We start from the raw sequence: 21,692 nt of genomic DNA, 5'->3' as shown, positions 1-21,692 counted from the left end.
TGAAACCTTAAGCCATTAAATATTTGAAGTTATCCCAAGAGGGAAACAAAAGCAAGATTTCCCTTTGTACTAAAGTCTATAGTATTCCAAAGTTAATATTTTTCTTTCACCTGGTAAATTTACAGAATAAATATTAACTTTTATTTTTAATTAAAGTATTTAGCATATAGAGTCACAATTATCAGTCATAATTGTCATTTTTATATAGTTAAGTTATACTGTTGAAAATTGCCTTGCCTGATTTTAGATTTGCAACTTATCTTTTGATGGAACTAGCATAATTTGAAGAAAATGCATGGACTTTAATTTAAACTTATTTGAGAAGGAACACATTTTTATTCTATAAGAAAAAAACTGAAAGTTTAAGCTATTAGACATTGAATTCAGAGCTGCCATGGGTACATTAATAGTGAGGCAAATAGTGTTTTAAAGTCTATTAATATTATAAAACACATTAAAACGGGGTTAACGTTGTTTCGGGGATGCATAGTAAAATAGCGTAGCTCTCATTTTGTGGCAGTCATGAAAATTTAAATTGGACCTGAATGTGTGTCACTTAACTATTCTTGGACATCCAATTTGCTTGATACAATTTTTCTTTATGAATAACCTAATTCCTTGCTAGATGGTAGGGATTACATTTATAGCAGTTATTACTTAACTTATGGCTTAGAAAACCTTTCTCCTTTGTTATTTTTGAGAGAGACATACTTTATTCCAATGGTATATGTAAATTTCCTAATGAGCAGTTACATTTTTGCCATAGAGTTTGGCATCCTAAAATATTTCACCAAACATAATACAATGTTAGATGGTCAAAATTAAGTAAAAGTATAGCATTCACTAATTCTGTAATCAAACATAAAACAAGACAACATACAGGTTTTCATTTCGTGGATTCATTTTAAAACTTTAATAATGTTAATGATTTGTTTTCCTTGAAAATGTTTCTGCTGGTCGTATTAGATTGCTTTTCATAGGTAATCCATATGTATGTGTATGTGTGTGTTGGTTTTAATAAAATTGATTCATACTTTTTATGAATTTAAATTAGATGTTTTTATTATCCTCTCCCAAAGTATATTTCTTATGATGTTAAATGGTTGTTCTAAATTTGAATATTTTTAATGGTTAGCAACAATTATTAGATCATTAGATACATTTACTACTTCCCTAGGGTAAATGTTTTACTAAAATTTCAGTGAGAAACATTTGTGTTAAAAATGTGTGCTTCCAGATTTATTGTATACACCATTTTTGAATTTTTGATCTCATTTGCAGTTTACATTTTTTTTTAGTTAACATCTCTAGCTACTATCACCTCTGCTTCACTGAATTTTTTGTACCTGCTGTGCCCAGTGCCTAGTCATTTTGGACTGACTTATCTCTCTTGAGGTTAAGAAATGACCTCCATTATTTTTCTGCCCTAGTGTAATAAAGCAAATTCTATTAGAGTATGTATGAAATTGGACGATTGAAGGATAAAGGCTTCATAAAGTTGACATTTGTTGCTACTCTTCATTAAGTATATTTTAGTAAGAGTATTGAGTTAGGTTTCATTTACTAGTCATTATAAGAACATTGATATATTTCATCTTATGGCATAGGAATAAATATCATAAACTGAATGCTATATAAAGAAGCATTCGGAGGAGAGGGATTTTAAGTTAAATGGCTAAATCTGAATTTATTGGATATTTCTGAGACTAACAGAAGACTATCTAAAAGAAAAATAGGTCAGTTGAGATCTGAACATTTTTGTCAACTCCATTTTTGTTTATTGTAAGTTTCTTCCTTGTGTATGAGGTTTGGTGTGGACAGTTTTCACTGAAGAGAGAAGTGGCAAGGAAAAGTTTTTCATATTTAATAATTTCTACCTCAAATAAAGTATGTCTGCCAGTCTAGCCCTCCCCAGATGGTTAAGAGGAAGATCAGTTAGAATATTTAAAAAGAACATTTTGTTTTTGTTTTGTTTTCTATGTATCATATTGGATATTTTTTGCTACTGTTCATATATTTACATGCTAGTAATTTTGATGGCTTTTGGATAATTCCACTCTAGAGGGAGAACTGGTGGGCGGTCCTTCCTGTGACACGACCCTTGAGTGACAGTTCTGTTTGATTGCCTCCAGTACTGTGAGGAAAGGACACGACTCTATGGTGAGGACTGATGGACATACATTATCTGAGAAAAGAAACTACCAGGTAAGATTTATTTTTTCCTTTTTCTTTATTGATCTTATAGCTACATTGAACTGTTTAATATGTTGTATTTAACTAGAACCAGCAGATTGGGTACACCTCAATTTGAAAAATTTGGGTTATAATTTAAAATGTATGTATTGAGTTGGGGAGTTGAAGTAGTTGGGGACATTTTTCAAAGTAAAGTATGTTTGCTATAAATGTATATTTTACTGTCAAAACATAAATTTTCTGGTGTGTGTATGTGTATGTCAAAACTTAGATTATTTGATACATAATTTATAATTTTATGGCTGGATTCAGAGCTAGTAGTCCATAAAACAAAGTGTTGATTGCTTTTATACATACTATTCCTGGAAGACTAAACTGAAGTCTTATGCTATATTCAGGGTAATGGTGAATTACAGAAATGCAGACAAAATTGGTTAGAATATAGAAGAAACAAAAACGAAAATCCCAGGATGCCCAGAAACCCAAATTTTACTGAATTTGTTATTCAGTTCCTGTCCTTATAGTGCTAGAGTCTTGTTTCTCATTTATTGTTAGTTAATATCCATCCCCTATATAGTAAGAATGCTAAAAGGATGGTTGAAGTGTAGTATTACTGTTTTTCTTTTTTCTCCATCATCATTCCCCCGTACCCTCTTCCACCCACCCCCCTCTACAACCACACTTGTCCATGTCCATGAATTCCCTCTTTTTAACTCAACTCCCCCCCCAGCCCCCCACCTACTCTTTTCTTTATGTGCTTTTAAAAGAAGTTGAATTTTAAAGGTAATGCTATTAAATAGTGATTAAAGGAAACATTTTAATTTAATTTTTCAAAGAAAATCTTTATTCATTTGTAAATAATCTATTATTAAGTTATTTAATGATTCAGAATACAGACTAGTTCAAAGTTCAAGTAGGAATAAGCTTTAGGCTTCCTGCACAGATATGTATCCAACCTCCCTCTCTCCCTTCCATCCACCGGTTTCATTTCCTCTAGGCTCTGATGGCAACTAGTGTGAAAGTAACTACATTGGTTAATCTGCTAATCATTTATTTTAACCCGGTTATTTTTCTTCTTCCCTCACTTGGAAAAATGAACAGTGGAGAAGATTTGTACATGGATGTTCATGTACAATTAGCAGAGTCTATGATTATAAGCCTTACTGGTTTGGGCGCTGTCCCTGATAAAAAACAGTGTCACCCGGGCTGGGTAGCTCAGTTGTTTGAAACATCGTCCTGTACACCAAAAAGGTTGCAGTTGTATGTTTCTCTCCCTCTCTCCCTCTCTCCCCCCCCCTTTCCCCCTCTCTCCCCTCCTTCCTCTCTCCTCCCTCCCCCCTTCTCTCTATAATTAATTTTTAAAAAAGCAAATATATCCTCAAGTGAGGATTTAAAAAACAACACAAAGCAGTATATTTAAGCTTTCTAGCGTTTCACCTAACTTAATGTCTAAAGTTTCCTGCCAGATCTTTATGATTTTAATAAGCCAGAGTAAGTCATGGCTGTGAGGAATCAGTTATCCTGATAACCTTTTCTGTTCTGAGTTGTTGTCATAGATATGACCAGTATAACCTTTGTAATTATTTATACTTGCTGTAGCTCCTCCTGCCTCACAACCACTTCCAACTACCTTGACTCATAGATTTTAATTGGTCATACCACTTGGGCTATTGAATCTTTTGATAGGTTCTGGTAAATTATTTTAAGAATATTGTGATTCTAGGCTATGTGGCTTTTCATTACTTATAACCCAGCCTAAAAAGAACTTTTATCATTACATAGTATGGTTAATTTACTTCATAGAATCATATTAATACAGAATTCCAAAATTTGCACTTAAGAAGGAAATAAGATGAGGTTATATTTTACACATGAAGAGATTTCCTAATTCCTGCTCATTCCTCTCTAAAAACAGTGTATTGTTTCAGTAACATTATTTAGAAATAATCCAGGTTTTTGAGATTACTTGGAAAATGGGTCCTTGGTTAGGGTTTATTTGGCTGAAAATATTTTTCCTTTTTTATTTATTTACTTACTTAAATTGATTTTTGGGGTGGGGGAGAGAGAGAGAGAAACATCGATGTGAGAGAAAGCATCGATAGGCTGCCTCCTGCATGTGTCTTGGTCTGGGATCGAACCCACAACCTGGGTATGTGTTCTGACTGGAAATTGAACCCGCCACCTTTTGATGTACTGGACAATGCTCTAACCAGGTGAGCCACACCAGCCAGGGCTTCTTTTCTTTTTTATTGTTACTTAGTGACACTTAATGGGTGTTGAAATATATCTGTAGAAACAGTGGTTTAAATCTCCATTGTAAAATTATTTTATTTTTGAAGTCTCTTCTGAAAAGTACATATATAGAAATATAATTCCCAGACTGACATTATGATGAATATAAGAGCATATGGGAGATGCAAAGGAATATTTAAAAAATCACTTATTGGTATTAGGAGTTTGTATATGCTGAGGTGAATGGATTTGGATTTTTAAGAATTCCATTGTAGAGCAATTTTATTTGCTGTTTGCCATGGAAAAGGGATTTCTTGGTATCCATACTGATAATTTATTTTTGAGGACTTGTTTTTGAAAAGCACTTGATGTCATATAGTGATATTTAACAATACCGATAATAAATAATAGGCCAACATTTCCAAGTTAAATAAGAATAATGTATCTCCAATTCTCATTTTATTATAGACCTGATTAAAGCCTTAGGAATTTAGTTTAGGGAGGTGCATTCCCTCAGTTTTGTGCTAAAAGCTAATGACTTTCAAATGAGTATTTGTTGAAGTATTGATTTTTATGCCGGTATCTACTTTGTGTATTACATTCTTTCTAAATCTGTCATCTATATCTGTCTATCTATTTGTCTGTCATCTATCTATCATCTGTCTATCTATCTATCTATCTACCTACCTACCTACCTACCTACCTATCTATCATCATCTATCTATCATCAATTGTTAATCCTTACGCATGGATATTTTTTTTCATTGCTTTTTCAGAGAGAGAGAGTGGGGGGGGGAGGAGAAACATCGATGTGAGAGAGACAAATCAGTTGGTTGCCACCCTTACGCTCCCTGACCAGGGCAAGGAGGACCTGCAACCCAGATACCAGCCCTTGACCGTGAATCGAACCTGGGACCCTTCCAGCCTTGGGTGGGAGGTGGGGTGGGAGGATGCTCTAACCACTGAGCCAAAATGGCCAGGGCTACATTTCTTATTATAAATTTTAGCCCAGTTAAGTTTTTGAAGTTTGAATAGAATTGGTGAAGTTTATTTGTGTAGATTGACTGGCATATGTTAAGGTAAGATAATTTAATTATTTAAATGGTTATACAGTGGAATATTACACAGCTGTGAGAAAAAGGACCTCTTACCTTTGCGACGGCGTGGATGGACCTGGAGACTATGACATTAAATGAAATAAGCCAATCAGAGAAAGACAAATACCATATGATCTCACTTGTATGTGGAATCTAATGAACAAAATAAACTTACAAACAAAATAGAATCAGAGGCATGGATACATGGAACAGACTGACAGATGGCAGAAGGGAGGGATGTGCTGGGGCGGGGGGGTGCTTGGGGTGGCTGCTTGAAAGAAGGTGGAGAGATTAGCCAAAGAACATATATGCATAGCCCATGGACACGGCAACAGTGTGGTGAAGGCCAGAAAGGGGGTTGGGGGAACTGAGTGGAGGCGGGCACATTGGGGGCAGGGGGGAATGGGGGACATCTGTAATAGTGTCAGCAATTTAAGAAAAAAAGGAAAAAAATGGTTCATAGCTCATTCTTTTTTGGGAATGATTGTCAAGCTTTTTTCAAGGAAGTGTAACTTTAGTTTTTTATCTTCCTGTAATTTACATGAATTTATTCCAGCTATGAGCATGCACAAATCCAACCATGTTAATTACCAATATAGCTAATTAATAGCTTTCTCTCTCTTAGATAATAAAGCCAAGCTCCTAAACAACATTTCTACATTCTGACCTCTGCATGCTTTTTACCTTTTGAGTGTCTCTCCTCTGGCTCCATTTAGTAATAAAAAACTGCTTTCAGTTTTCCTACTATGCACTTTTATATTTAAGCCTTTCTTTGTTTTGTTTTCTCACCTTCACATAATTTAAGATTATTCAAAAAACTTACGCATAAATGCATAACCCATGAACACAGACAATAGTATGGGGAAGGCCTGGGTGTTGGGTGGATGCAGGGTGGAGGGGATCAGTGAGGAGGAAAAAAGGGGGACATCGGTAATACTTTAAACAATAAAGATAAATTAAAAAAAAAAAAGAATTATGTGTCCATACTTCCAGAAGCCATTCTTTGATGGGCTCAGTGCTCCTTTATTTTGCTTTCATGATCTTTTTGCATACTTCTAGTTTAGTGTTTTCTATAATACATTGTAGTTATCTGTTTATTTGCCCTTGTCTTCCTGTAGACCTGTGCTGTCCAGTACTGTTGTAGGCACTAGCAGTAAGTGGCTATTTAAATTCAGATTCATTTAAATTAAATAAAACTTTATTTTCTCAGATTAGTCACATTTCAGATGCCCAATAGCTACATGCTGTTAATGGCTACCATATCACACAGTGCAGATGTAGAAATTTTTCATCTTTTACAGAAAACTGTATTGTACCATGCTGCTACATGTTATAAGCTTCTTGAAAACAGGAGCCATATCTATTTATTTTGGTACTGCCATTACCTAGCTTGGTTTTGGGTACATAATAGTTGTTCAATGTGTCTTCAATAAAATTAACCAAAGAAAGAATTGCAAGGAAGAAATTGCAAAGTGTGCTGGGTAACATAAAACTGATATTTCCAAGAATTTTAGATGTTACTTTGGATGGAATTTTTTAACATGAGATCATTGATCACATTATATATTGGCTATTTCAGCCTGTTATCTGTAAACTGGATTTTATGCATCCCAGTTCATATGTTTCTAAAGAATACCTCATAATCTAAAATGCTGCATTGACTTTGTGGAATATAGTGTGTCACAGAATTATGGTGCTGATTATATTGCCATTATATTCCCTCCTCTTGCCATTAAATATTTTCTTTTTATTAGTTTTTTAAATCACAGAATATTCATTGCAAAAACTTTGAATAAAAATACGGAAATATAAAATAGAACTTGAAAGTTTACCTTTACAACTTAAGTCTTGTTTAGTGTTTATTTTTCACATCTTTTCTAGTGATTATATAGGTACAAATATGCAAATATGATCAGTTGTGTTGGTTTTTCTACAGCTTGCATAATTTATTTAATGGAGATGTTTCCATGCCCTATCCTTCACCTGACTCCTTTCCCAGAAGTAATCACTAGTTTGAATTTTGTGTTTCATTCTGTTGTTTTATTTTTATTACATATGTTTTTCAGTATATACAGGTACATCTTTATGGTATTGTATGGCAATTTAGAAAAAGTTACTGATTTGAGAGATTTGTTGTTCCACTTATTTATGCATTCATTGGTTGATTCTTGTATGTACCCTGATGGGGGATCGAACCTACCACCTTGGCGTTATCAGGACGATGCTCTAACCAACTGAGCTGCCTGGCCAGGACAATGTGTGGTAATTTTTTGGATAGCGGTACTTTGTCTTTAGTTATTTTGAATAGGGAAAAATAATAAATTTCTAGCCCACCCAAAATGATAAACAATTTCCCATACTGCTAAAACACTCAATACCTATCTGACAGTTCACCAAGGATTTCTGCATTAGCATTTAAAACACATTACCTGATTATTTAGCACATAGAAATCCATCAGTCTGTTTTCATTTACTATGCAAGTTTCACAGTACTGTATAAAAATTACATTTTTTCTTTTGTACTGCAATACAAATGTAATTAAATAAACAATAAGGCACCCTGTTTCTCTTATTCTTAGTTACACATTGCTGAAAATTTTTATCTTCTGTCAGAATGCATCTAACAACTGATGGTATCTTACAGTCGGAGTTGTAACATAGTAGCTTATGACTTTCTAAAGATACCATCTAATATGAATAAAACAGCACTAGCATTAAGCTGATATCTTAGAATCTGTGATACCTTGAAATATGTTAAAGATACATAATGAACATAAAGAATACTTAAAATGAACAAGAATTTTAAAAAAAATGAATACTTAGCAATTCAAGAGTTGTCAAAGCCATTTTGAAAGTGATAATTGTGATTAGCTAGTTTGAAATTTGGAAGGGGGTTTTGCCCACTTAAGTTAGATCAGTGTAAGGGACCCATGGGGAGGCCGAAAGTGACTTGAGCAGCCTAAGCCTAGTTCTGTGAATTCACAATTCTGACCAACAACCAGTGCTCCATTCCAGGACCCTACTAGGAAGTTTCTGAGAGTGGAATCAAAATTGAGTAGAGGAAAACAGAGACAGAGGAAAAAGGAGGTCCAGGTAAAAATTGGAAAGGGGAACAGAGCTAGAAAATCTCGGAAAACAGGCCATTTTATTTTTAAACACTACATGAAGACAACAGAGAAGAGAGTTTTATGAAGTTAGAAAAGTTTTCTGAACAAAGTCATATTCTCAAAATTTAGGAAAATTAAATTTACAAAATGTCTTTCAGGAATATGTTTAGGGGTGTTTGTATTAATTTTGAGTCCCGTCAATAGTTTTCATATTGATCTGATATTTCATAATGTCAGTTTTTAATTTTTTTAATTTATTGAGGTTGTATTTGAGGCATATTTTCCTATTAAAATTAAGTAAATCAAGATATTTTCCTATGTCTTTAAAAAGATTTTTCATTTTGTCTTTCATATTTAATTTAATTCATATTTAATTTAACTCATTTGAAATTGATTTTTGTGTATGGTGTGAGTTAGGAGTCCAATTTCATTTCCTCAATATTTAGATAACCAGTTATATTAGCATCATGTATTGATTTGTCTTCCTCAGCTAATCAGCAGTGCTTTATATTTGTGGGTCTGTTTCTTATATCGCTATTCTGTTATGTTGATGTGTTTGTCCATGCCTGTACCAATATCACATTTTCTTGACTATTGTAGTTTTGCATTACATTTTCTGTCTGCCAGGTCCACCTTGGTCTTCATTAATGTCTTGACTTTCTTGGCGTTTTGTTCCATGACAAATTTAGAATATAAAAAAGTATTATTTATGAGTGGAATTGCATTGACTTTATTTTTATTTGGGGAAGAATTAATATGGTTTTGTTATTCTTTCTTTACCTGAATTCATATATTGTGGTCTATATTTTCTCTCAGTAAAGTTTTATTTATTTTTTAAAACAATGGGTGCACAAATCTCTAATCAGATTCATGTGTAAGTACTTTTCTGCGGGTTTTTTTGCCTTTTAAGAGGGAGTAAATGGTATTTTTTATGTGACAGTTATATTGACATGCAGTTGACTTTTAAATTGATATTGTATCATATCATTATGTGTACGTTCTTTGCTGGCTTTCATGTAAATAAACATCATTTGGAAATTATAGTTTGATACTTCCTTTATAATTTTTATAACTTAAATTTCTTTCCTGAACTCACTAGTAATTTTGATACAATATTCAATAGAAGTAATAGAAATATGTATCTTGCTACTTGTTTTACAAGCTTTAAGTTGTCACTAGTTAATGTTTGATGTAGGAATCTTTTTGTTTTTTTGTAGGATAGTTTATAGTGATAAATTACCAGAGGGAAAGGGAGGTGGGAGGGAGGTAGAAGAGGTATAAGGGGGATAAATGGTGATGGAAGGAGACTTGACGTATGGTGGTGAACACACAGTACAGATGATGTGTTACAGAATTGTACACCTGAAACGTATATACTTTTGTTAACCAGTCACCCCAGTAAATTCTGTAAAAAGAAAAAATATTTACAGTGCTACCTTCTTATATATTTTTTTCTCTGCAGCATCTTCTTCATTCTTAAGTTGTTTACTCTGTGCCTTTTCCCTTTGTCAGTCTTGCTAGAGATTTGTCAGTTATGCTAGGAATCAACTTTTAGCTTCTTTATTTTCTTTTATTTCTTAGGTTTTGTTTTACTGTTCTTTAGTCTCAAGTATTTTTAATATTCCAAATTTAGGAGGTTGTTCTAGTTATTTTTCTGTTGCTGATTTCTCATATAATTACATTGTAGCTAGAGAATGTGGTTAGCATACCAATTATTTGTTTATGTACTTGAACAAAATATATAATGACCATTTGGTGGGTGTATTGCTCTGTTTCTCTCCAGTAGATTGTTTGTTTATCTTGTTGTCTATCTTCTGTACCCACACAGTTGTCATTATTATTCACATATTACCATTCATTTGCATATATTTGGATTCAAATATATCTTCTTTTATTTCTTTAATACTATTAATACATTCTTTTTTTTAAATATATTTTTATTGGTTTTAGAGAGAGAGAAGAGGGGAGAGGGTGGAGAGAGAGGAGCATCATTGTGAGAAACATCTATTGACTGCCTCACACCCTTACTGGGGATTGAGCCTGCAACCTGAGCATGTGCCCTGACCAGGCATCAAACCGGTGGCCTCTTGGTCCATGGGACAGCGCTCAACCAATTGAGCCATGCCAGCCAGGGCAAGAATTTTATACATTCTTACGTTTAATGTGTGATAAATCCGGCAACTGGAAATTGGCACAGATCATTCTATTTTCTTTTTGCTGGTTCTCACGTATGGTTTCCTTGTATTTGTGTTATCATTTCATATTTCATAGAATTCTTTGGGAAATCTTTGAGGACTAGGTGGGGGGACATTTTTCCCAAAGGGATTTGCATTTGCTTTTGCCAGTGCCTGAGACACTACCAATCCAGGATCAATTAAAAAATAATGTTAGCTTAAGGTTCAGTACACAGCTAATGTGAATTCAGGCTGGTTTATGGCTATAGTTTGTCAGAAGAGAGTTTCTTCACCTCCTCTGTCTAGCATTAATATCAAGATGATCAAGAATTTTGGGTGTCTTCTTCACTAAGGGGTTATTACAATTATGATACATTCTTTTGAGGTACCTATTTTATTTGAAGGTCTTCTAATAGCTTTTATCTTGGGCGCATTTCCCCTCTGGGCATATAAGCTTGTGACTTCTCTGAATTTTAGCTTTTACTTTGTTTTTTTGGGGTGTTGAATTTCCTTCATTTCCCCCTTCCTTCCCTACCTTCCAAACTCAGCAATTTATTAAAAAATAAAAAGATAATCTCTGTGTTAGTTTTCGCTGATACTTTGTTCACACTGTATCCCATCTGGGAATAATGCCTGGTATATGCTCAGTAAATATTTGTTTATTGACTGAATTGATATTTCATGGAGCATTTTTAGTTGGTTTTGAGTAGAGCATTTTGTTTTTGAAATAGCTTGCCATACTACCAGAAACACATATCTTAATTCTTTATGTCTTAGCTGAAGTTTCACTTTTCAAGGGAAGCCTTTTCTGCTTCAACCTGTTAAACATTTTCATTTTTCATTGTAATGGCAGAGGACAGGTGTTACTTCTGCTTTTAATTGTCATTCAAAATTAAAAATGTTTGGTGGTTCATTTTCCATTCTTTCATTTCTCTTTCTGTCCCTTTTCTTTCCCTTTCCCCCCTCTTTTTCTTTACTTCCTTTACCTGCCTCCTTCCTTCCTTCACTCCCCCTTTTGTTCCATTCCTTCCCTCCTTTCCTTATAATATCATTTTCCATCTATCTGAAGGACTTAAAAATTTTTGTGTGTGTGTGTGATATAGGCAAAAAATTTTAAAGTTGATTTTTATTTGAGGAGGAGTTGCATATGTTGTGATTCCTTTCATTGCCTATCACCTTCTTTCCTCCAAAGTTTGAATCATAATCTTTAAGAGAGCCCTTTTAAACAGAACTTTTGCTTGACCCACAGTTGTCATGTCAGTCCACAATTGTTTTAGTTGGGTTTTCTTGATCTCTACTTGAATATGGGATACTGATAACTTATTTCAAAAATTTTCCACCTATAATCTTTGGGATCCAATTTCTATATGCAGTTTACTTTAGGGTCACTTTAAGATTAAAGTAGATGGATTTGGCTGGTTTTTGATTTTAGACACCCTCTAAACATGAATAAACATTCAATCCTAAGGTATTAATACCCAACATTAAAAATTTCGTTGATTAGATCTTTCATACTTTTATTTACTTATTTTTGTGAATCCTCACCCAAGGATATATTTTCTATTGATTTTTTTTTTAGAGAGAGTGGAAGGGAGGGGGAGAGACAGAGAGAGAGAGAAACATGGACGTGAGACACACATCAATTTGTTGCCTCTGGCATGCGTGGGGACCAGGGCTGGGATTTAGCCTGCAACGGAGATACGTGCCTTTGACCGGAATTGAACCCTGTTCCCGTGACCCCTTAAGTCCTCAGGCCAACACTAATCACTGAGCCAAACTGGCTAGGGAGAGATCTTTCATACTTTTAATTAGCATCTCTTGTCTTGTAGTTGATTCCCACATACTTAACAAATAGTTCTGTGGGTAAAGCAAACTGCGTATTTACTCTCTGAGGCATTTCCAATGATGTGGGCCTACAGAAAAAAACAACAATACACAAAAACCCATTGGGATAGACCTAAACTAAAAAAAAAAAAAAAAAAAAAGGTTGTAATGCATTTTTGATGGTGATGAATTCTTTGAGACCTGTACGTCTGAAATCTTTCATTTTTTACTTAAATCTGTCTTCTGATTGATCATTTCTGACAAAAAGTCTGCTGTCATATTTAGCCCTCTTTACATAATACAACTTTTTCTCTCTGGCTACTATTACAATTTTTTTTGTCATCGTTTTACATATGTACTTTGATTTTGTTGTGTCTTGGTATAATTTTCTTCATAACTCTTGTGCTTCAGATTTCTTGAGCCTCTTGAATGTATGTGTTTATAGTGTTTACCAAATTGGAATTTTTTTGTCTGTTATTTCTTTAAATATTTATTTTTCCCGGTTCTACTTTGGATACTCCAATTTCACATATATTAGGTCACCTGAAGTCATCCCACAGCTTACTGATGTTCTGTTCATTTTTAAAAAATTCTTTTTTCTCTCAATGTTTTATTTAGGATAGTTTTTGCTGTGAGATTTTTTTTTTTTTTTTTTTAATTATTGATTTTAGAGAGGGAGGAAGAGAGAGGGAGAGGGAGAGAAACATTGATGTGCTCCTGATCGGGATCGAATGCGTAACATGGATGTGTCCCCGGACCCGGAATCGAACCCTCCACCTTCCAGTGTATGGGAGGATGCTCCAGTCAACTGAGCCACACTGGCCAGGGCTAGGATAGTTTTTAAGTTTACTAATATTCATCATGCCCATTATTCTACCTTTTACATACAAAAATGTAGTTATAACAGCTGTTTTAGTGCCATTGTCTGTAATGCTATCATTTGTGCCATTTCTGGATCTGTTTTTGTTGATTGTTCCCTCCCTCCCTCCCTCCCTGTGTTTCACTTTACTTCTTTGCTTGCCTGGTAATATCTACTTGGATTCCAGTTCTTGGAAATTTTACCTGTTAGGCTGAGGAATCTCAGAGGAAAGGCAGGGTGGGAGAGTGGATGGGGAGAGATTAATCAAAGAACTTATATGCATAAATGCATAACCCATGGACACAGACAATAGTATGGGGAAGGCCTGGGGGTGGGGCGGAGGTAAGGTGGAGGGGATCAATGGGGAGGGGAAAAAGGGGGACATCTGTAGTACTTTCAACAATAAAGATAAATTTAAAAAATAACAGAATAAAATAAATTTTTAAAAAAAGAAATTTTACCTGTTAAGTGCTATATATTTCTTGTATGTCTGTTAATATTCTTGACCTTTCTTTGAGACACAGTTAAGTTACTTAGAAACTGTTTGAGATGTCCTTTTTTCCCCCATCAGCTTTGTTAGACAGAACCACATTACCCTTTAGGGTTAATTTTTCCCAGCTACTGGGGCTGTACTCTTCTGAATACTCTATCTGATGCCCTGTGCATTACAGTGTTTTCCTACTCTGTCTTTTGGGAATAGCCCTGTGTGATCCCTGTAGATTGTTTCTACTGTCTTTTTTCCCAGCCTCTGGTAGTTTCCTCACATGCATATGCTAATCAGTAGCTCACTCCTCCTATTGGTTACTCTAACCTCCTCACTCCAGCTGCTTTGGCCTGCCTAGACTCTAAGCTATGGTCCTCAGTTCACGGAGATTTCTGCTTTCCATCAGGACTCCCTCTACCTGCATTACAACCTGGAAATTCCTTCAGTCTGTAAGCAAGGGCAGGTGTAGTGCTCACATCAATTCTTTCTCTTCTCTCAGGGATTATTGCCTTGTACTGCCTCATGTCCTATGTCTGAAAAACATTGTTTAATATATTTCGTCCATTTTTGAGTTGTTTCAGGTGAGGTGAGAGGGGAGCGGGTCCCTACTGCTACATCTTGGTTGGAAGTAAAAGTCCCAAGATTTCATTTTTTATAATTATAGTTTGCTTGAGAAGATGAATGAAAAAGCATTCCTGATAAAGAGAATGAGCTTTTGTTTCAGTCTTCAGTCAGAGCTTTTGTTTCTGTTGTGTAAGACACTGTGTTGTGCAATACACAGAAATATTAGACCTGTCCTCAGCACTAATGAAAAGAAACATTTGGAAAGAAACTTAAAACTGTAAGTCAGCAAATAGATTCCAGTTATAAAGAGTCCTCATAGTTTTGAATTCTGTTCCTAAATTTTCTGCCTAAAGCAGAAAATTGGGATGATTTCTATTGAATTCCCTCCCTCAAGATTTCTTGGAATTAAATAGACCCACAAATACAGTAGCCATTTATCATCTCCCCTGAGGAATAATTTTACTAATTAGTATTCCTTACTCCAAAAATCTGTGTTCTGTAGCATGGAATAGTACATTGTCTCTTTATTGTTTACCTTGGCTTAGTAAATTAAAGACATTATAGTATATGTGCTAATAAAAATGGGAAGATATTTTTCAAGGCCAGAAATGCTGAGAGGCCGCATTGGGCATATAAAATTTTAAACCTTTTTTTTCCTACTGGGATAAAGGCAGTGTAAGAAAGCTGAAAGAATGTGCTTGTGACAGCGAAGGACCCTTATTCTGAGACATTATTCTTTACTTTCTACCTATATCACTTTGACACTCTATATTTAAGAGTAAGATATTTAAAAGAGGATTCGTTTACATAAAGAAGCTTTTCAGTTAACAAATACAGGGTGGGGCAAAAGTAGGTTTACAGTTTTTCGTATAGAAGATAATATAATAATAAATAATGCAAGAATAAACTGTATTTTGCATACTCACAACTGTAAACCTACTTTTCTTCCACCCTGTATAGTATGGAAGAAATGAAAAAAATAGAAAATCAGAACATCACAGTAATAGGTGCTGCAGGTAATATCCATGGGTGAATGCTATAATTATGGGCAGAAATTTAAAGACAAACATATATTTGCATGTTCTCTAAGTACTTATTTCAAAAGATTTATTGTTTAAAAAGGGAAAATAGTAATTTACAATGGAGAAAATTGGCAGTTACGCAAACTTAAGCAATATCAAGGTTAATATCACCTATAATAAGACATAGTATCATTACAAGCACTCACTTTGGAATATATCCATCATATATGATGCACTTGATAAGGACACATCACTTCTGTGTTGATGTGGCTTTATAACCTTAATCTTTTCATGAGAAAACAGCAGATATACCCAAATTGCAGGACAATCTACAGTGTAGTTACATTAGTATAACTGATGACATTATTATAAATGTTGTGAAAAACAAAGAAAGACTGAGTTAAATGTGATGCTGGGGGAGATTAAGGAAACATAAAACTAAATGTAATGTGTATCCTGGAATAGGAAAAGGACACTAGTGGAATAACTAGCGAAATCTGTATAAAGTTGTTCAGTTAGTATCTAATTTCTTAGTTTGATACTTGTACAATGGCTGTATAAGATGTTACCACTAAGGGAAGGTGGAATATATGGGAACTCTTTTTTAAACTCTTCTGTAAGTCTAAAATTACTTCCAAATAACAAATTAAAAAAAAAATTGTAACAGCATTTGTTGGCAGAGTTTGTTAATGTGTAATCAGTTAACCATTGAAGAGGACCTCATTTTTATAGTGTGTGACATTTGTTTCTCAGGAGCAATTTAGTTTTTCCACAGAAAACATATACAGTCGACCCTTGAATAATGCTGGGGGTAGGAGTGTTGACCCTCAGCGCAGTCAAAAATCACATAAAACTTCGGACTCCCTCAAAACTTGACTGCTAATAGCCTACTGTTGACTGGAAGCGTTACCAATAATATAAAAAAATTAACATGTTTTTTATGTTATATGGTGTTACATACTATATTCTTATAATAAAGTAAGCTAGAGAAAAGAAAATGTTAGGAAAATCATAAGGAAGAGAAAATACATTGGTAGTATTTATTTTTTAAAAATCAAGTATAAGTGGACCCACACAGTTCAAACCCATGTTGTTCAAGGGTCAGCTGTATAGTTTTAAGATAGGGTAGAGGGGTGATTCTTAAATCTAATTAGCACTTTCTGTGAGTAGGTTAAGGAAAGAAAGCTGAGAGTTCTACAGGTCAGAATGTAGGTCTTTACTTAATCCCTCAATTTTCAAGCCCATGCCTCATCACTAACACTTTGGCTAATTTTCAAAATTTGGAGCCTTTCCCCATGGATGTTTCTGGAGAATAAACCTTTGGTATCTGTTGGAGTTGCTGGGGCTGGAATTCTCCATAACTTTAATTTGACTAGAGGCTATAGGCTCTACCCTTCTTTGCCTCAATTTGAGGAAAAAGTAACAAGCTTATAGGGGTTTTGTTAATGGTTGAGGTAATATATACAAAGTACTTTGAGCAGTTCTTACATGGCAAACACTCAATGCATATTAGTGCTTATTTGTACCATGCTCACTGTATTAGACTATACAGGCTGTGCACTCTTCAACTAACTCTGAAGTATATATTCCCATGGACTACAGTGCAACCCAGTGGCTCTAAGTAGTATCATTCTTCTAGTGGGATTTTGTGATTGAAAAGAGACATGTGTTGTCCCATCAGATTAAATTACAATTCTGTAATACTTACAAGTCTGAAATACTCTCAAAACAACTTTTTTTTTTTTTAATAGAAAGGTAATCTGAGAAAAAAATTGGGAAATGGAAAAAAATTGTTTTAATCTCCAAATCTGCATCTGGTACTTCTCATAGTTAGAATGAAGGTTTCTGGTAGTCTATTAAGTATTTTGGAAGTGGTTGTCAATTTCAGTGGGAAAAGGCATAAAACAATTTTTATTCAATATATGTTTCAGAACTACAAAATTTAACATTAATTTTTTGACATAATTCCAATACTTTTAAAAATAATTCATATGCTAATAAAGTTTTTGCATGTGCTGTATTGGTCACTTAATGTCAAGTAACATTCAGGTAACAGCATGCATGGAGTAAGATGAGGACACATTCATGTTATGGGCCTACTCTGTGCCAGGCACTTGTTCCAGATCCCATAGAGACAGAAGTAAACAAAGAAACAATTTCTATTCTCATGGGGCTGATATTTTATTTTATTTTATTCTGTTCTAGTTTATTTTTTGTGTGTGTGTGAATTTTTATAAGAGTTTATTTGAGGCAAACCGATGACATGCTGGGAGGCAAGATCTCAAATGCTTTCATGGAGCTGACATTTTAAAGCGTAGAAAGACATTAAACAAAAATAAATAAAATGCATTGTAAAGTATATGCTGATACATTATGGAGAAATAAAAGTCTTGGAGACAGCAGTATGCCTTATGTGTTTGAGAAACAGTAGAGGAGGGGGTCAGTGTAGTGGAACACAATAAGATAAGGGGAAAACAGTAGGAGATGAGAGGTAATGAAGGGTAAATTCACTAAGGCCTTGGAGGCCATAGTAACAGTGCAAGAATCCATCATTAATGTGTTTCTCCTCTTCTCTTTGATTTGTGATGTTCCTTTATTCTGAACATCAAACTAATAAAGTATATGAGTATAAATGTAATATCTAGCACATTATGGAATAGATGCTCATCAAATGTTGATTGAACTAATATATATGGCAAGATGTTTTAAAAGTATTTTAAAGTTCCTGGGTTCCCTTGCTGAAGGAATACTTTTCATATTTCAACTGCTTCATTTAAGATAATTCAGGATTCTGATACTGTATTTAGTTTACTATTTTAAAATATTTTCCACCTTCAGTATGTTACTGAATAGATGTTATCTTTAACTTAAACAAGAATCTGTTTTTATTAGCCTCAGTATTCGTATTAGTCAGAATCTAGTTTTCTTAGAGTCGTTAATTTACCTTTTTAAAATAAATATATTTATATTGATTTTTTAGAGAGGAAGGGAGAGGGAGAGAGATAGAAACATCTGTTGGCTGCCTCCCTCATGCCCTCTAGTGGGGGTGGAGCCTGAAACCTGGGCATATGCCCTGACCAGGAATTCAACCAGCGACCTCTTGGTGCATGGGATGACACTCAATCCACTGAGCCACACCGGCTGGGCATTAATTTACTTTTTATGTTATAAAACAAGTATTCACATTTTTATAAACGTAAATAAATCTTATTTAAGTCCTATATTTAGATTGGTTTCTTTAAAAGTCCTTTTCTTTTGTCATCTTGATTAAAATTTTAGTTATTGGTTGTTTTGTTTTTTTTCTTTTTCTTTTCTTTTTTTTTTTTTTAAATATATCTTTATTGATTTCAGAGAGAGGAAAGGAGAGGGAGAGACAGAGATAGAAACATCAATGATGAGAGTCACTGATCGGCTAGCCCGCAACCCAGGCATGTGCCCTGACCGGGAATCGAACCTCGATCACCTGGATCCTAGGTCGACGCTCAACCGCTAAGCCAAGCCCGGCCGGGCTCTTTTTTTTTTTTCCCAATAAGAGAGGAACACTTTTAAGAAAAGTGATCTTTTCCCAAGGAATATACTTTTAGGAAAAGTTATCCCTGGTTTTTAAAAAGCTTACTGGTCTAATTTTAGAAATTTTAATACATCCACATAGTCAGCTGCCATTCTGCTGATTGGTAGTATTAACGAGAGTCTTTGATTTAATGTTGAGTACTTAGGAGAGTGAGAAAGTATACAAGGAGTGGATAGGGAAAGCATTTTAACTTCTTTGTCTTAGATGTTTTCAAGATGGCCAGGTAAGCCTTATCCTTCCATTTTCTGGAAAGTGTAAAAGGTTATAGAAAGCTCTGCACCCTCCCCTACCCCCAGCCCCCTTTTGATTAGTACTTTGAATCCTTCTGAGAGCAAATTCTGGGGTTGGGAAATAATGAAGATGTGAAACAGGGAGTCATAATACTGAAACTGGGCATTAAAATCTTTTTAGCATAATTTCCTTTTTTTCAAAGAGGAGAAGAATCCCATCATTTACCATGTTCTGGTTGGACTCCTTTCTTATTGTTTGCTGGAGTTTGAACTTCAGAGCTATGGTGTCAGCCCTGCTATAGTATCTCAGGGGAGCTCTTTCCTTCACTTCAGCTTCCAGCTCTGAGCTTTCCAATCCTCAGGGTAGCAAATGTTGAAAGAAGTTGCCCAGGTAAGTATGTGGTGGGAAAAGGTTGAGGGAAAAATGGTACTCTCATCAGTATTTTGAGGGTGGATGTTGGGCCATTTTAGTGAGTCGTTTTGTTAGCTTAAAAAAAATGTTTCTTATAAATTATTTTTCTCATAAAACTATCTCAGAAATTATTAAGTAAAAACATCTAGTGTTCTGAGAAATAACTTACTTCTTGTTAGTTTGATGGGAAAACCTTAAGCTGAATAAACCATTAATATTATAATGCAAAGGAGGGTGTTAGATTTTTTTCTTCACATTTTCCACTCTGTATAGCAGGACCAGAAAACTCATTTTCAGAAAAGAAGCTAAGGAAAAAGTTGGGAGACATAAATCTGTAGACTTCAGTTTTGCTACATGGCACTTGGTCTCAGAAGGAGGCAAGTTTTCGTTTCCTTCCACTAGCTTTAGACATGCTATTTTTCTCAAGATTTCAGACAGGTAGCTATATTTTTAATATCTGCAGGAATAGAAACTTAAAGCATCCTTTTCACTGGAACTTTTTCCTATCTCTAGGTTTGAAGTTAACAAAAATAAGTATAGAAGCAGTAAAGGCACAATATCGGGGACAAAGTTTAGCAAATATTTATTGAATAAGTTCACCAAATCCTGTGTGTGTGTGTGTGTGTAAAATGCCAACACTCCAGCATTTTCTGCTTGTCTTGTACTGAAAATCTTCACCTAACATTATGGTATTTTTTTCTTTTCCTTTTTTTACTTTTTATTAAATTTATGGAGGCGACATTGGTTAATAAAATTATATTGACTTCAGGTATACAGTTCTGCAGTATATCATCTTTGGTATTTTTTTCTTAATGTATGCTTTTTAGGAATAATTTTTAGCAATATATCTCTGAGTCTGCACTACTTTGCTTAATAATACCATCTTTTTAGGCTCTTGCTTCTCAGAAAGCCTTCAAAAATTGATTCTTTAGTTCTTTTAAATCTATCCTGTATAATTCCTATTCCTGGGATTTCTAGATTCTTTTACATATAACAAGACATCCAAACGTATACCCGGGAAAAACAGACTTAATATCGCTTATGATTGCTAACATGTTTTCAGAGAAAGTATGTCATACTAAAAGAGTTTGGAACACCAAGAATTTCAGGTCTCAAAATAGGTCCTCATAATATAGAATCCTTAGCAGTTTATCTCCCCTTTTCCTCACTTAAGTTTTAGCATCATTTTGGGGTTTCTATTTTGTTTTAGTTTACTGGGAGCCTTGTAGAAATATATATCCCCCAGCAAAGCAGACCGTACACCCAGTTTCTTCTGGATGCTCTTCCTCTTTATTAGTCCAATTTCCACCCTTAAAGATTGGTGTAAGATATTCACCCTCATTAAAAAAATTTTCTTTATGCTTAAAGGGTTTGTTTTTTACCCTAAACTTATAGGTTTTCTACTATCATATGTCCTTCTACCTTTTGCCCAAAGTACTGCTTATTTAATTTTAGTTCTCAACTCTAACTTATTGCTACAGGCATATCAATTATAGTTGGTTCTTTAGTTGATATATGATTATGTGCTTTTTTTCTATGGATTAGTATTTTTGAGTTATTAGATTTTGGATTTAGAATAATGCATTTACCTTTTGAAGTTTCTATATTGGTAGTTCAGGTTTGAATCTATATAAGGCATATTGATACAGGCAATTTTAAAATTTTGGAAAACCACAAATCTGTTTCTTCAAATGTGCACGGCCTACTTTCCTAGATTAAAAAAAAAAGTCAAACTAATAGGGGCACTCTTTATTAGCAGTCTTTACAGAATTTGTAGATTTTGGGGGCACATATAAAGGGATGGTTTTAGGGGATATCATCTGAGTAATGCTTCACACACCAGATTTCAGTAAATGGTCTTTGGATTAGGAAGAGTGATGTGTTCTCTTTATGTGTTCTCTCCATCTTTTTCTTACATATGGT

At 34.4% G+C, this 21,692-nt stretch overlaps 1 protein-coding gene across 7 annotated transcripts in view; it reads left to right on the top strand.

The window, feature by feature from the left end:
• CNOT2 (CCR4-NOT transcription complex subunit 2) overlaps positions 1–21,692 on the top strand; it is a 110,163-nt gene that overhangs the window by 36,209 nt on the left and 52,262 nt on the right. For 4 of the 7 annotated variants that reach the window (XM_081130055.1, XM_081130057.1, XM_081130052.1 and 1 more), the window contains exon 2: positions 2,133–2,205. In XM_081130055.1, the coding sequence (XP_080986181.1) occupies positions 2,133–2,205 (73 nt within the window). Of the gene's footprint in view, positions 1–2,062; positions 2,206–21,692 lie in introns of all 7 variants that reach the window. The other 3 variants (XM_081130056.1, XM_081130051.1, XM_081130054.1) reach the window with 1 other exon arrangement.

Source organism: Miniopterus schreibersii (assembly GCF_964146895.1).
Source record: "Miniopterus schreibersii genome assembly, chromosome: 2".
Lineage (NCBI taxonomy): Eukaryota > Metazoa > Chordata > Mammalia > Chiroptera > Miniopteridae > Miniopterus > Miniopterus schreibersii.
Note: the sequence above shows the minus strand (reverse complement) of the source record. Positions and strands in the feature narration are given on the sequence as shown.